Below are 13,831 nucleotides of genomic sequence, written 5' to 3'. Positions count from 1 at the left end.
TGGGCAAGTCACTTCTCCTTATTTGCCTCAGTTTCCTCATCTGTAAAATGAGCTAGAAGAGGAAACAGCAAACCTTGGGGTCACAAAGAGTCAGATATGACTGAAACGACAGAACAACACCATATTCCATAAATTCATTATCATCATAGGCAGAAAAGATCTGGAGTTGACTGAAAACATCTGTTAAAGATGTAGTGGGTCTAGTCCTGAAGGAGCAAGTATGATGTGGTTTGATCATGTTTGCTCTGTATTGTGTCATTTTTTGGCAGCCAAGGGCTGGGAGAAAAGGTCAGCCTACAAAATGCCACACAGGAGAAAGAAGGGAAAAAAAGATTTTTGACATGGCCATGGAAGAGCAGAGGCCTAAAGTCAACTGGATCTAAAAATGAAACTGCCAGCCCCAAAACTTGATTTTAAAATGCAATTTTTAAAAAAGCTTTTGATATAAACTTAGCAATAGAAAGTTTAACAACTGTGGTCTTAATGACTTTGTGTGTTCTCTGCATCCTGTATCCAGCCAATAACCATCCCCTCCTCCCCACAATATATGTATATGTGTGTATATATGTGTATGTGTATATGTGTGTGTGTGTATATATATATATATATACACATACACATATATATACATACACATTTGTGTATATATAAAGCATGAACTAGTATGTTTTTAATTCAGTCACTTAAGCACCTAAAAGTCAATTGTAGGAAAAGTGAAAGAAGGAACTGGTAGCTTTTCAACTTTCCGTGGAGATACCGATATAGTAAAAGTGTTAGGGCAGTTTTCTGTTATTAAAAGCTACACTAACACTTTTGGGATACCCTATAGACCTTTTCTATGTAGCAGAAATGGAAATTAATTCACAAAAGACCATGATCTTTTATAGAAAGGATCGTGATATTTACCTTTCAATTCCCATGTAAACATTGATTGTCAATTGAATCAAAATAGAATCCCAGGAGCTATGGTGGGCCATGCCAAATAGACAGACAGGCAGAATCAGATAGACAGAGAAACAAGGAAAGAAAAAGAGAACCCTTTTGCCAGAAGGGAGCTTCCAATCTAAGTATACACAGAAACACCTGAAGTATGTTTATGCGTCAACAAGCATGAAGTAACATGCTGTAGTAGGGAAAGAGTTGGTTTGTTTTCAAATTAAGGGGGAAAAAACAGATTCTATGGTGTATTTGAGTCAGCTCCAACCAGCTCTCACGAGCCAACTGTTAAATATATGAATGTATACACATATACACATACATGTATATATACACACAATATGTGTATATATACATGCAGACATCTATTTACATATATGCATACACATGCGTGTATGTGTATGCATATATATATATATATATGTATATATAATCACAGGGTCCTTAACAACAATTCTATGAGATGGGAAAGGCTAATAATTCTTGGGGATTTGTCCAAAGTCATTTGATAAGTGGTAGAGCTGGAATTAGAATGTATTGGGGGGAGGGTGGTATAAATGTTTAACAACCAGGTCTGCAAGAGGAAACCTATATGCAAGACACACTTTTAAATTTTATATGCATTATTAATATTTTATCTGTCACTTTATTAAGTCTAGACAATCAATAAAAATAAAAGCCTTGATTTGTAACATTTGCTGATTTTTGAGGTGTAAATGCGCACACTGAAAATTTAGCAATCAGCTCTTGAGAGTTAGTTTGAGCTGATTCAGACATTATGAATTTGTTTTTTGGTGGTGATGGTTTTGGTTTTTTTTTTTTGAAGACTAGCCAGCTTTTTACCTACTACATCATATTACCTCATGCTTGTTGATGTGTAAGCATACTTCAGTATCTAGTGTTCTTTTCACATAATGCTATATAATACAGTTATTGTGTTTATGACACATCTTCTAAGGCTGTAAGATTCTTGAGAACAGAGACTATATTTTATCTAAACTTAATCCCCCACCACTCACTCACACTTAGCACAGTGCTCTGTGCATAGTAGGTGCTTAATTTGTGTAATTGAATTTGTTAAATTATTTTATTTTTGTCCAGAGCTATGATTTCACAGGGTGGCAGTTCCTACAGTCCTGGCCAAATGACAGCTTATTCTAGGATACTGAAAGTTTAAATGACTTGTCTATTGTCATTTAGCTAATATTAGCCACCACATTGTACTGCTTCTTGAATTATTATGTTCAATATAGTTCTGTTATGTAATAGTCGATAAATATTTATTAAGCACCTACTATGTGCCAGGCATTGTGGTAAGCACGAGAGATAAAGGCAAAAGACAGTCCCTGCCTATAAGGAGCTTACATTTTATAGATGAAAGACAAGACATAAGAGAACACTGAAAGGAGGGGAGGAGAGGGCAATAACCACAGAGGGTATGATGAAGAAGTCCAGAGGAGTGTAGCTTAGTGAAAAATGAAGAGATTTTTGTTTTAATTTATCAATTGGGGAATGGTTTTTATTTTTATAAATTTGGCTCAGTTTCCTATATATTTGAGTAATAAGGCCTTTATCAGAGAAACTTCTGTAAAATTTTGTTATCCTAGTTTCCTGCTTTCTTTCTAATTTTGGCTGCATTGGTTTTGTTGGTACAAAACCTTTTTAATTTTATGTAATCAAAATAATCCATTTTTCTTCCTGTGATCCTTTTTATCTCTTGTTTGGTCATAAACTCTTCCTGTATCTGTGGACCTGACAGGCACATTTTTCCATGCTCCCCCAATTTACTTATGATGTCACCCTTTATATATAAATCATATACCCATTTTGACCTTACCTTGGTATATGGTATGAGATATTGGTCTGTGTATAGTTTCTGCCAAACTGCTTTCCAGTTTTTCCCAGTAATTTTTGTCAAATAGTGAGTTCTTGCCCTCAACACTTGGGTTTATCAAACACTAGATTACTATAGTCATTTACCACTGTGTACTTTGTATCTAATCTATTCCACTCATTGACCCTCCTATTTTTAAGCCAGTTCCAGATGGTTTTCATGATTACCACTTTGTAATATAGTTTGAATTCTGGTACTGCTAGGCCACCTTCCTTCACATTTTTTTATTTATTCCCTTAATAGTCTTGACCTTTCATTCTTCCAGACTAATTTTGTGATTATTTTTTATAGCTATGTAAAGTAATGCTTTGGTAGTTTGATTGATATGGCACTGAATAAGTAAATTAATTTAGTTAGAATCATCATTTTTATTATATTGGCTCAGCCTACCCATAAACGATTACTATTTCTCCAGTTATTTGGATCTGTCTTTATTTGTGTGAAATGATTTGTTATTGTGTTCATATGGTCCCTGGGTTTGTCTTGCAGGTAGACTGCCAAGTATTTTATATCATTTGCAGTTCTTTTAAATGGAATTTCTCTTTCTATCTCTTCCTGCTGGGTTTTGTTGGTAGTATGTAGATATGCTGATGATTTATGTGGGTTTATTTTATATCCTACAATTGTGCTAAAGTTGTTAATTGTTTCAACTAGTTTTTTAGTTGATTCCCTAGGGTTTTCTAAGTATTCTATTATATCATCTGCAAAGAGTGATAGTTTTGTTTTCTCATTGCCTATTCTAATTCTTCCAATTTCTTTTTTTTTCTTATTGCCATAGCTTGCATTTCTAATACAATATTGAATTATAGTGGTAATAACAGATAACCTTGATTTACTCCTGATCTTATTGGAAAAGCTTCTAGATTAACCCTATTACACATAAAGCTTGCTCTTCATTTTAGATGGATACTATTTATCATTTTAAGGAAGGCACCATTTATTCCTGTGCTTTCTAGTGGTTTTAGTAGCAATGGGTGTTGTATTTTGTCAAAAGTTTTTTCTACATCTATTAAAATAGTCATGTGATTTTTGATATTTTTGTTATTGATATGGTCAATTATGCTGATAGTTTTCCTAATATTGAACCAGTCCTGTATTCCTGGTATAAATCCCCCCTGGACATGTATGATCTTTGTGATATATTGTTGTAATCTCCTTGCTAGGGTTTTATTTAAAATGTTTGCATCAGTATTTGTTAGGAAAGTTGGCCTATGGTTTTCTTGCTCTGTGTTTGTTCTTCCTGGTTTAGGTATGAAAACTATATTTGGGTCATAAATGGAATTTGGTGGAACTTTTTCTTTACCTATTTCTTCAAAAAGTTTATATAGAATTAGAATCAATTGTTCCCTAAATGTTTAGTAGAATTCACTTGTACATCCATCTGGTCCTAGAGATTTTTTTCATATGGAGCTCGTTTATGACTTGTTCAATTTCTTTTTCTAAGATAGGATTATTTAAGCATTCTATTTCCTCTTCTGTGAACCTGGGCAATTTATATTTTTGTAAATATCCATATATTTCACATAGATTGTCGGTTTTACTGGCATATTTTGGGCAAAATAGCTCCTAATAATTCTTATATTTAATTTCCTCTTCATTGCTTTAATTTCATCTTCATTCAAGGCATTGACCCTTATCATTTTTTGATACTGGCAATTTGGTTTTTCTCCTTAAATGGAGGTTCTAGAAGCATCTCATCACCTTCCATTCAGAGGGAGGGGTCCCAAGGGCAGAGGGTCATGATGAAGTAATCTTGCTGGATGAAAAAATTCCTGGGACATAATGAAGTCTGGAGAAACAGAGGCCAGTGTGGGCAGAATGGGGGAGGGCAGGGTAGAATGGAAAATAAGGGAAAACAAAGAGAAGGGGTAAACAATGGCCTGGATATGGGTAAAATGTCCCCCAAGCTTCTGAGGGACACATGGCACAGAGAAACCACAAAACCTATCATTAGTTGTGGTAGCATCAAACACAAGGGAAATCCAGAGTCAGAAATGATATATGTCCTTGATTTAATATGTTTCCAGCTACACATTTGTTCTTTCCAAAATATAATTCTAGTTTAGGGAAAACAATACAACATAGCCTATGTCCACACACTTGAGCCATAAAAGAAAGCAGACCAAGCCCTAAAGAAATAAGTCAGCAGGCCTCAAAGAACTGCCTTTAATTCTCTTTCTTCTTTCTATTCCTTTTTTTTTTTTTAAGATTTTCAGTAGAAGTCATATTTGCTGTTACCATGGCCTGTTAACTCAATTGGTTTAAGTGCCTAGTTAATGAGACCCAGGTTTTCAATTTATGTCTGTAGTGTTTAGTTACAACTTCCACCACCGTCACAGTCTGCCATGTCCTAAAGTCACAAGAGGGACTAGGGCAAGAAAGTACAATTAGAAGAGTCACCATAACTGAGAAAACAAGTGAAAACTGAGCCTTAGTGATACAAGCCAAATCAACTTTCTAGGTGAAAGACAACATTAATGTTGCCTGTGTTCTAGCTTTTTTTTTTTTTTAAACATATTTTCCACTTTGCCTTTAGGGACTCATAAAGATAAAACTTCAATCACTAAGATTCTTAGGATTTTCTTTCAACATAGAAAGGGCTAGAAAATAGTCTATTGTCTTGCTATAAAGAAAAGGGGAATTAGTACCTGTAGGGTACTGATTTTTGCAGGGAAGAAGGAAAACATTAGTCCTAATTCAGGAAAAAAAAATGTTCCATAAAAAAAATTATACGTTATCTTTTCCTTAGGCAAGCTACAGTCAGACAGATGATGACAGTTATGTGAAAACAGATGACGATGAGAGCTACCTCCAGACCGAGGAGGAGGACAGCACCCTGGCAACCAACATGTAGGGCAGCTCCTGACGAGAAACCCCAGCCCCTGACATTGTCTGCCTGCTGAATGTAGCACTGCTAACCTTTGTTCTAAGAATCGTAGTTTGTAGGTGTGTGTTTTGAGACAAAAAAAAAAAAAAGACTTTTGTTTAAAGTTAACTTAATCAGCTGCATCTTCTGTCACATGGCTCATCCCTGATGACGAACCCAGGCTAAAACACAATGCTGCTGTTAACAGCAGTGGCAGTATTAACAAAACATTTTAAACCTTTGCACATGATGTTGAACCTGTTCAGTTTACAATGATGATATTAATACTGTTTATAGCTAGGAGTTTGATTTCTGAATACTTTGAGATTTTAGTAGAACAATTTACTATACACTGTACAATTTTTTTTCCACAAGCAATTGTAAAAAGCAACCTCTTGGAGTTATTCGTTAGCCGTAAAGGATTCTGTTCCTGGCTGCAGCGCCTGCTTGGAATCCAGAAGCCAAGAAGTCTGTAACTTGATTGCAAGTCTCTGTTGGGAAAAAAAAAGAAAAGAAAAAGATGACCTGTACCAAATGCAGCAGTATAGCCCTATTCTCTAGGCTAATGTATAACTTGAGGTTGTTTTCTTTCAAGATACGCTAATAAATCAGCCATAGAATTTAGTGTAAATATTTTTTTCCAAATAGATATCATATACAAAAAAGGCAACATTCGAATTATATAGAATCTAGTTTTTAAATCAGCACAGATCTTCTTAAAACTGTGAACTATGTTTTGAAATACTCGTTACTAAAGCTGTTTATAAACCACAGGTGCCATAAGATTCCCCAAACCGACTAAAGTCCCCTATGCTCTTCCATGCTCTCGTTTCATTGTTGTTTGGGCTTTCAGAAGCATGTCTTCAACACCTCTCCCTACTCAAGTCTCATCTGTTCCCTATCAGGTTGTTTGGAGGCCTTCAGCTTTAAAGGTACAGGCTTAAAATGTGCTTGTTAGTGATGCCTCTCCTTTTCTTTTTTTTCTGAATGATTGTTGTGGGGTTTTTTTCGGGGGGGGGGGTGTTGGCTTGTTTTTTGTTTTTTTCCTTAGTAGGCCACCAGGTATGCTCAACACAGGCTATGGCAGTGCAAAAGGAGACTGGCGCATTCAGCGTGCAACAGAAAGGGAATTTAGGATGCAGTGGGGATTGTGGGAAGGAGAAGGAAAGAAGCTGGGGTGGGCTCTTTGTGGCACTCCATTGGGTAGATGGAAGGGAGAAATGTTCTTTGGGTCTTTCAGAGTTATTATTATTTTTTAAATGAACATTTTGGATTTGTTGCCTTAAAAGTAGGAGGTATTCTGGTCATTTCCTTTCTTTCCTGGAACTTTAGAAAAGAAATGATGGAACGACATAAGTAAAATTTTGGGGGGGGGGAGAATCAATTTGGGGACATCCTAAGAATGCTGAAAAGATTTCTCAGTTCGTCACTTGCTCTTAGATTACTGAGACCCAGGTTCAGTAACTATGTGTTGCATCTTAGGCTCCCAAAGCCTTAGGCCCTGCCCACATATGGCCACAGGGAAAGGCTATCTAACATACAGCACATGTCTGGTCAGATATTTTTTCAGCTCAATTTCCAGAGGGCTAGAAGACATTCATCCCTGTGCAATTGGTCTGAAGTAGCCTGCCTCAGGGTTATCCTTATGTAATTAAAAAGAAATCAGAGGCCATGCTTGTCTGAAGTTCTTCATAGGGAACCCTGTGCTAGGGTGAGCATAGACCAAATATCACTGGCACCCCAGTCAGCATTGGAACAGTGCCTGGGTTTCTTCCTCATTGGGTGTGTTTTTTTCTTTTCCCCTCCACAAATCATTTATATGACCCTTAGAATGTCAGATCTTTGAGAGGAGGGATTATTTTATTCTTGGTCTTGATAGCCCCACAGCACAGTGCCTGGCACATAGTAGGCACTTAATAAATGCTTGCTGTTTGGGTGGCATCTGCCAGCCTCCCCTAAAGGCAGGCCATACCCAGTGACAGCATAGCCCTCCGTGCCCCCATCAGTCAGGAAGAGCAACCACTGGTGCCTCATGCTCAAGCCGAAATCACTCTCAGTTTTGAATTGCAGCCAAGAAGTTTCTGAACACAGAGTCCCACATGGCCAATCTTGCATCCCTAGGGACCTTCAGCAGCTAACTGAGCTGCCAAAACATGTCATCATTTTTTTTTCACATTGAAGAGCTAGTTTACAGTTTAAGGCATTATAGGAACATACCATGAGGCTCTCCCTTGGGCAGAGGAATTGGGGTACACCCACCCTTCATCGGGAAGATGCAATAGAATCAAGCCACTGCAATGCCTTCCTTGGGGGTCATTTTCAGTGATCTATTTCAGAATAGCCAGCCACCTGATGTTTCTCTCAGCTCCATATCAGTGCAGATCAGATCGAGACACCCAAATCCTACAGTTGAAAAGAGGTGGCCATTTTTGTTTTGTTTTGGTTTTTGGCTCTCCAGGTTTACATTTTAAGTATTTTCTTAATGCAAAGCCCAGCAGGTCTTCGTCTGTCCATTTGATACAATTATATCTTGTGGTTGGTTGTTTCTTGTTCGTTCAACAAAGAATTACACACTCATGGCCCATAGCAATGATAGCATTTTAGGGCACAGTGAATACACATGGCCAAACCCCCAAGACATGGCACTTGGGTCATGAGAGGGATAGGCTGATCAGGATCCAGAGTACTGTCGCAGTTGGTCAGGGTGGGGGTTGGAGGAAACTGGTGCAGATGGTCCAAAAGGATGTTCAAAGAGAAAGGTGAAGAGGGGTCTCTTGAATGATCTGCCACAAGGCGGTGGAGGTTCATCTGTATGTAGGCCTGTGAATGGAATTGCATTGAAGGAGTGTGGCCTTTGTTGTGATATGTATTTTCTTATATGCATGAGCCAAACTGTTGCATCTTAATTTAGCACAGGTGTCTGCCTTTATTTTGATCATCTTTATCCACCCGTTATGAGTTCTTGGCTGTTAACTGTAGATAGATCTTGTAAATAATGCAACCTCAGGTTGCTAGGATCACCTTGGTTCAATTCAGCGCAAGGAGCCACAAACAGCAACTCCACTGTGTCCTCAGCAGAAAAGGCATTTTTACTTTTGAACCAAAAAATAAATTATACATACACACACATATATATATATATGTGTGTATATATATATATATATATACATATATATAGATATATAAAGAGTTACATCTTGAGGCTACTAACTGTAAGACTTTTTAATTAAGACTACTGTAATTTGACGCCATTTGAAACAAAGGATACAGAGACACTAAAGATTTCACAATATTCATTGATATTGTAACAAAACTACTATTGTATGGACTTTTTTTGTATTGCTGTTAAGTATTGTTTTGTGTGTGTGTTGGAACCTACTGGGGACATGTTATATTTTGAAGTGATTAAACTATTTAATTGTGTGTCTATATTTTGGAATGGAATTATTTCTTCATTAAAAAAAGGTTTTTAAAAATACTACCTCATGTGGTCTTTTTCTTCATTTGCCTTGATGAATTTTCCCCCCCTAAAGTCACTACAAAGTTAGTCTAAACATAAAGGGAGAGGATATCCTAATGGTTAGAGCCCAGAGTCCAAGATCACAGATATAGAGTTAAAAGGGACCTTAGAAGGCATACAGTACAATTCTCTCATTTTGAAGATAAAGAAACGAGCCTAGGGAGTGTTGAGATGCCTAAGATACAGATAGTGAGCATCGGAGTGATTTGAACTCAGGACCTCTAACTCTGGACTTTGGTGGCCTAAGTTCCATTATTTATAGTAAATGTGGACAAGCTACCTTTCTCTTTTGCTCCCTCAGAGGTCTCCAGCTTTTGGGGTTGAAAAGATGCCTTACTCACCTAAAGCCTCATGGTCAACAGAGGTCAAGAGAATGCTGAAAGAAAATGGGCACAGTATATGGGGAGCGCGGGAAGTGGAGTGAAGGAGAAAGGGAAGTTCTGACAATGAAATCCTACCAGTATGAAATGAAGAGGAAAGGTGGTTACAGACTGATCAGCATGATTCTTTTTTCTTTTTTACAAAATTATTATTTATTTATTTTTTAACATTCTTTTTTTAAATTTTGAGCTCCAAATTCTCTCCCTGTCTACAGCCCCCCCACCCTTTGAGAAGGCAAGCAATATGATAGCAGTTAATCATGTGAAATCATGCAAAATATATTTCCCGTATTAGCCATGTTGCAAAAAAAAAATTAAAAAGCAAGAAAAAAACTGGAAAAAATATACTTCAATTTGTGCTCAGTTCATCAATTTTCTCTCTGCAGGTAGATGGCACTTTTCACCGTGAATCTTTCAGAATTGTCTTGGATCATTGTTTAATCAGAGTAGCTAAATCTTTCACGGTTGATCATTATTACAATATTGCTATTTCTATGCATAATGTTCTCTTGGTTCTTTCCACTCACTTCATTTTGCATCAATTCATATAGGTCTTCCCAGGTTTTTCTGAAACCATCCTCTCTTGTCATTTTTAATAACAATAGCATTCCATCACAATCATATACAGTAACTTATTCAACCATTCCCTAATGGATAGGCATCCCTTCAATGTCCAATTCTTTGCCCCCAGAAAAGAGCTGCTATATTTTTGTACATATAGGCCCTTTCCCTTTTCCTTTGAAATCATGATTATTTTCAATCCCTGTAGTTCGCAACTATGCTTCCTTCCTAACATAAATGCCTTCCAGATGAGGTGAGGGAACATAGTAGCAACCTCTGACCATAACTGCTACCTCTATCCCATGGACAGTTGGCCTAGGGATATTTCAAGCTCATATTTCAAATTACCATAGGCCACAAGGGAGATGGGGCTGTCCACAGGCTGCAGCCTCATGACTAATCTGTTGGACACTCCTGTCCTACCTCATCATTAGAACCCTCAGAATCCCTGGGGGCTTTTTAATACCGTGCAGAGGAGATGGGGTGCAATTTGTCCAAAACAAAGTTAATCATAACTAATAGCTTAGTGGTGCTGAGTCATGGGCCAAGAAGAGGCAAGATGAGCCAGACTTGGGTAAGTCAATAAAAGGAGTCCAGAGAGATCTACAGGATCAGGCAAAGAGTATTGGAATATGAACTTAAGGTCAGATGTTGGCTGCTCAAGGAATGTTAGTCTTAAGGAAGGTTCAGAATAAGGAGCTCAGTCTACTGAAAGGAAAAATAGGATGCAAGACCATGAATCAAAGATACAATACGAAGCCATGATCTGTCCAACTACAGGCTAATAAAAAGGCAGTTCCATTGGCAGAAGTATGGGAAGGTGGATGAATGGCACCAAGAAGTTCTGGCAGCAGATAACAGGATCTGCTCACAGAAAGACTGAGGTTCAGGGTCAGGACATCTAGGACCTTCAGGGTACTTGGTTATTAAGACAAGGACTTCACTATAAGGGAAAAATAGAGAAACCTAGTTACTTGGGTGCTAGGGTCAAAGTAGGCCTGTCAGTAAAACTGGTAATGCTGATTCAATAAGAAAGAAGGAAGATCTGAGGACTCTACATTTGTTCCACCTAGGCACAGGACAGACCCCAGAGCCTGGAGCAAGCTGAAATTACAGTGTAGCATTAAAGCCCTAGCTCTAAATATTAGTTGACTGTAGAAGGAGGGAGCTGGGCAGACATTGTACCCTGATTGTACCAATCAGGGATTTTCCAATAGTGTTTATTCAAGAAACAGGACCTTGGGAGCAAAGCGGTAACCTAAAATTTTCAGAGCCATATTGTATCACAAAATGTCACACTGAGGCAGGTGTGTGGCAGAAAGGAGCTCACTTAAGTGTAGCCACCAGGAATGAGGGAAAAGAGGAAGCTTCTAGAGCTTCCTATTTTAACTAATTATTTTTGTTGACTAGGTGCTAAGCTCAGTTACGTCTATTTGTGGAAGGAATGCACATTCTAAACTTTAGCATCTTGTCACAAAGCACCAGTCATCCCATTCATTCATACCATTCTGCTAGGGGGTATCTTTGTCTTTATCATCTTTTTAATCATCATCCTTTCCACCATTTGAATTCCACCAATTGGACAGCATCCCTACTGTAACCTGAGTCCTCCATTAAGAACAATAAGACCTAAAACTCAGCCCAAGCCTAAGCTCCAGAGGATTCCCCGAAACCTAATGCAGCATCAACAGACCTGGATAATGTGGACCCCAGATCCAAGGTACAGTGAATCAGGAATTTCTCCCACAGAGCCAAACCGTACTGAGACTCATGAATGCACTGGTGCTAAAGGAAGCTTCTTCTTATTGGTTTTTAGTCTAGATATAGTTTACTAGTCTTGCTTTCCAAGCACTTGTTTTATTAGCTCTGATAGAGACATGGCAGGGTTAATGGAAGTTTCCATGGTATTCTTCTCCTTGGTTACTGGTAGTGTGTTTCTCAGTTCTCACAGATGTCCCCTTTGAATTCTGAAGCTGATTAGGAGACTGAGGAAGATAGTAGGTAGGCCTGTGGCTAAGGGTTAATCTTTTTATAGCCACCAAAACACAAAGAGGAAGTTCTTTCATGCAACTATTGGCTAGCATCAAAGTTCCCCCAAAGTTCCTTTTCCTACCTTTATCTAAACCTGCATTTGTAGGTTTAGTTGGGGGGGGGGGGGGGGGAAGATTCTCAACAGGTGAGCTAATTGTTCAGGAAGGATCAGTGCCAGGAAGGACTAACTCATGGTTGATGACTTTGATCTGTCCATGTCTAACCATTCCCTCAGCTTAGGATACCCCCTCATCATCCCTCACTTTTTAGGGAAGTATGACTTTTAATAGGCTTATTTCCTCCAGATCATTAGGGTTAATGACATAAACTCCCTCAGTTCTTTGTCCTTGGTCAGGAGTAGGTAGGGCAACTTTTTCCTCTTTTTATTTCCCTAACCTCTGTGGAGCAAATGACATTTACAGGACCTGCCTGGTACACCTGAGTCAGAAAGGACTCAGCAACCAATTTACCAATGGGGATTGTGAAAGTGGAGGGAGAGGAGCATATACTAGGAATAGTATGAACTTAGCAAATGAAATCTCTTTTGCAGTAATCCTGTCTATGCCATGACTAGATATGGTTTCTATCATTGGTTTCTGTGACTTTAGAAGTCCAAGTTGCAGATCTGAGCAGCAAAAGAGTGGAGTGGATAGAGAGCTGGCCCTGGAATCTGGAAGCCCTGAGTTTGAGTCCTGACATTGGCATATAACTGAGCCATATGACCATGTCACTTAACCTCTCACTACCACAGGAGACTCTTTAAGAGCAGAAGGGATCTTTTTTGTAGTTGTAGGGGGAATTTCTATGCCAATGAAATCACAGACCCAGTCCAAATGTTTTTGTACCCGAAATGTTTTTTAAGCCAAGTGATCAATCTGAGTATATGGCACTTCATGGGTTGCAGGAAATCACTAAGGACATTAACATTGCGCAGAGGGGTACGATATACACTCTGATGCTTCTCTTTATGTATTTAAGGCCCAATGCATTCACCAGTCTCAGTGGGGTTTGGCCTCATGGAAGAAGATTCCTGCTTCACTACAACTGAATCTGGGGTCCTGATAGCAAGGTTTATTAATGCTGCATCAGGCTTTGGGGCATCCTCCGGAGCTCTGGCTTTGGCTCCTCAGGGAGGATTCTGGAGAAGCTACCATGTATTTCTAAGGAAGGTTTGGAGGCCCTCATACAGAATACTCCAGATTTTATGGTGTGAACATCCTCAAAAACTCTGGCTCAGGGCTGAGGTCAGGAATGATGACCACAGACTTGGGGATGGATTTCAAAAGCATGAAGAAGCTCACTCCGGAGGTCCTAGAGAAGGTACTAGGACTGCAATGGAATTTGGGCAGCTCTGAAACCACAACTAGTTTTTCCAAGATGGACCGAGAGGGGTCTTGGGCATTCCTGATTCTGTCTAGATAGCTTTTTTTCCATTTTTAAAATTAATTTATTTTGATTTATCAACATTCACTTCCATAAGCTTTTGAGTTTTAAATTTTTCTCCCCCTCCCTCCCTGCTTTCCTCCCCAAGACGGCACACAATCTGATATAGGCTATACATATACATTCCTATTAAACATATTTTCATGTTAGTGATGTTGTAAGGACCAGGTAGTTTTAAATGATAGCTCCACTAGCTCTCA

General features: G+C 38.5%; 1 protein-coding gene across 14 annotated transcripts in view; it reads left to right on the top strand.

Moving 5' to 3' along the window:
- The window catches only part of DTNA (dystrobrevin alpha), a 473,738-nt gene extending 465,475 nt beyond the window's left edge, over positions 1-8,263 (top strand). For 8 of the 14 annotated variants that reach the window (XM_027846916.1, XM_027846914.1, XM_027846923.1 and 5 more), the window contains one exon: positions 5,580-8,263. In XM_027846916.1, the coding sequence (XP_027702717.1) occupies positions 5,580-5,684 (105 nt within the window). In that variant the 3' untranslated portion in view covers positions 5,685-8,263. The remainder of the gene's footprint in view (positions 1-5,579) is intronic. The other 6 variants (XM_027846925.1, XM_027846924.1, XM_027846919.1 and 3 more) reach the window with 2 other exon arrangements.
- Positions 8,264-13,831: the final 5,568 nt, after the last annotated feature.

Source organism: Vombatus ursinus, unplaced genomic scaffold (genome assembly GCF_900497805.2).
Source record: "Vombatus ursinus unplaced genomic scaffold, bare-nosed wombat genome assembly UNPS02015255.1, whole genome shotgun sequence".
NCBI classification, from domain to species: domain Eukaryota; kingdom Metazoa; phylum Chordata; class Mammalia; order Diprotodontia; family Vombatidae; genus Vombatus; species Vombatus ursinus.
The sequence above is the reverse complement of the archived record's forward strand: the minus strand, read 5'-3'. Positions and strand labels throughout refer to the sequence as shown.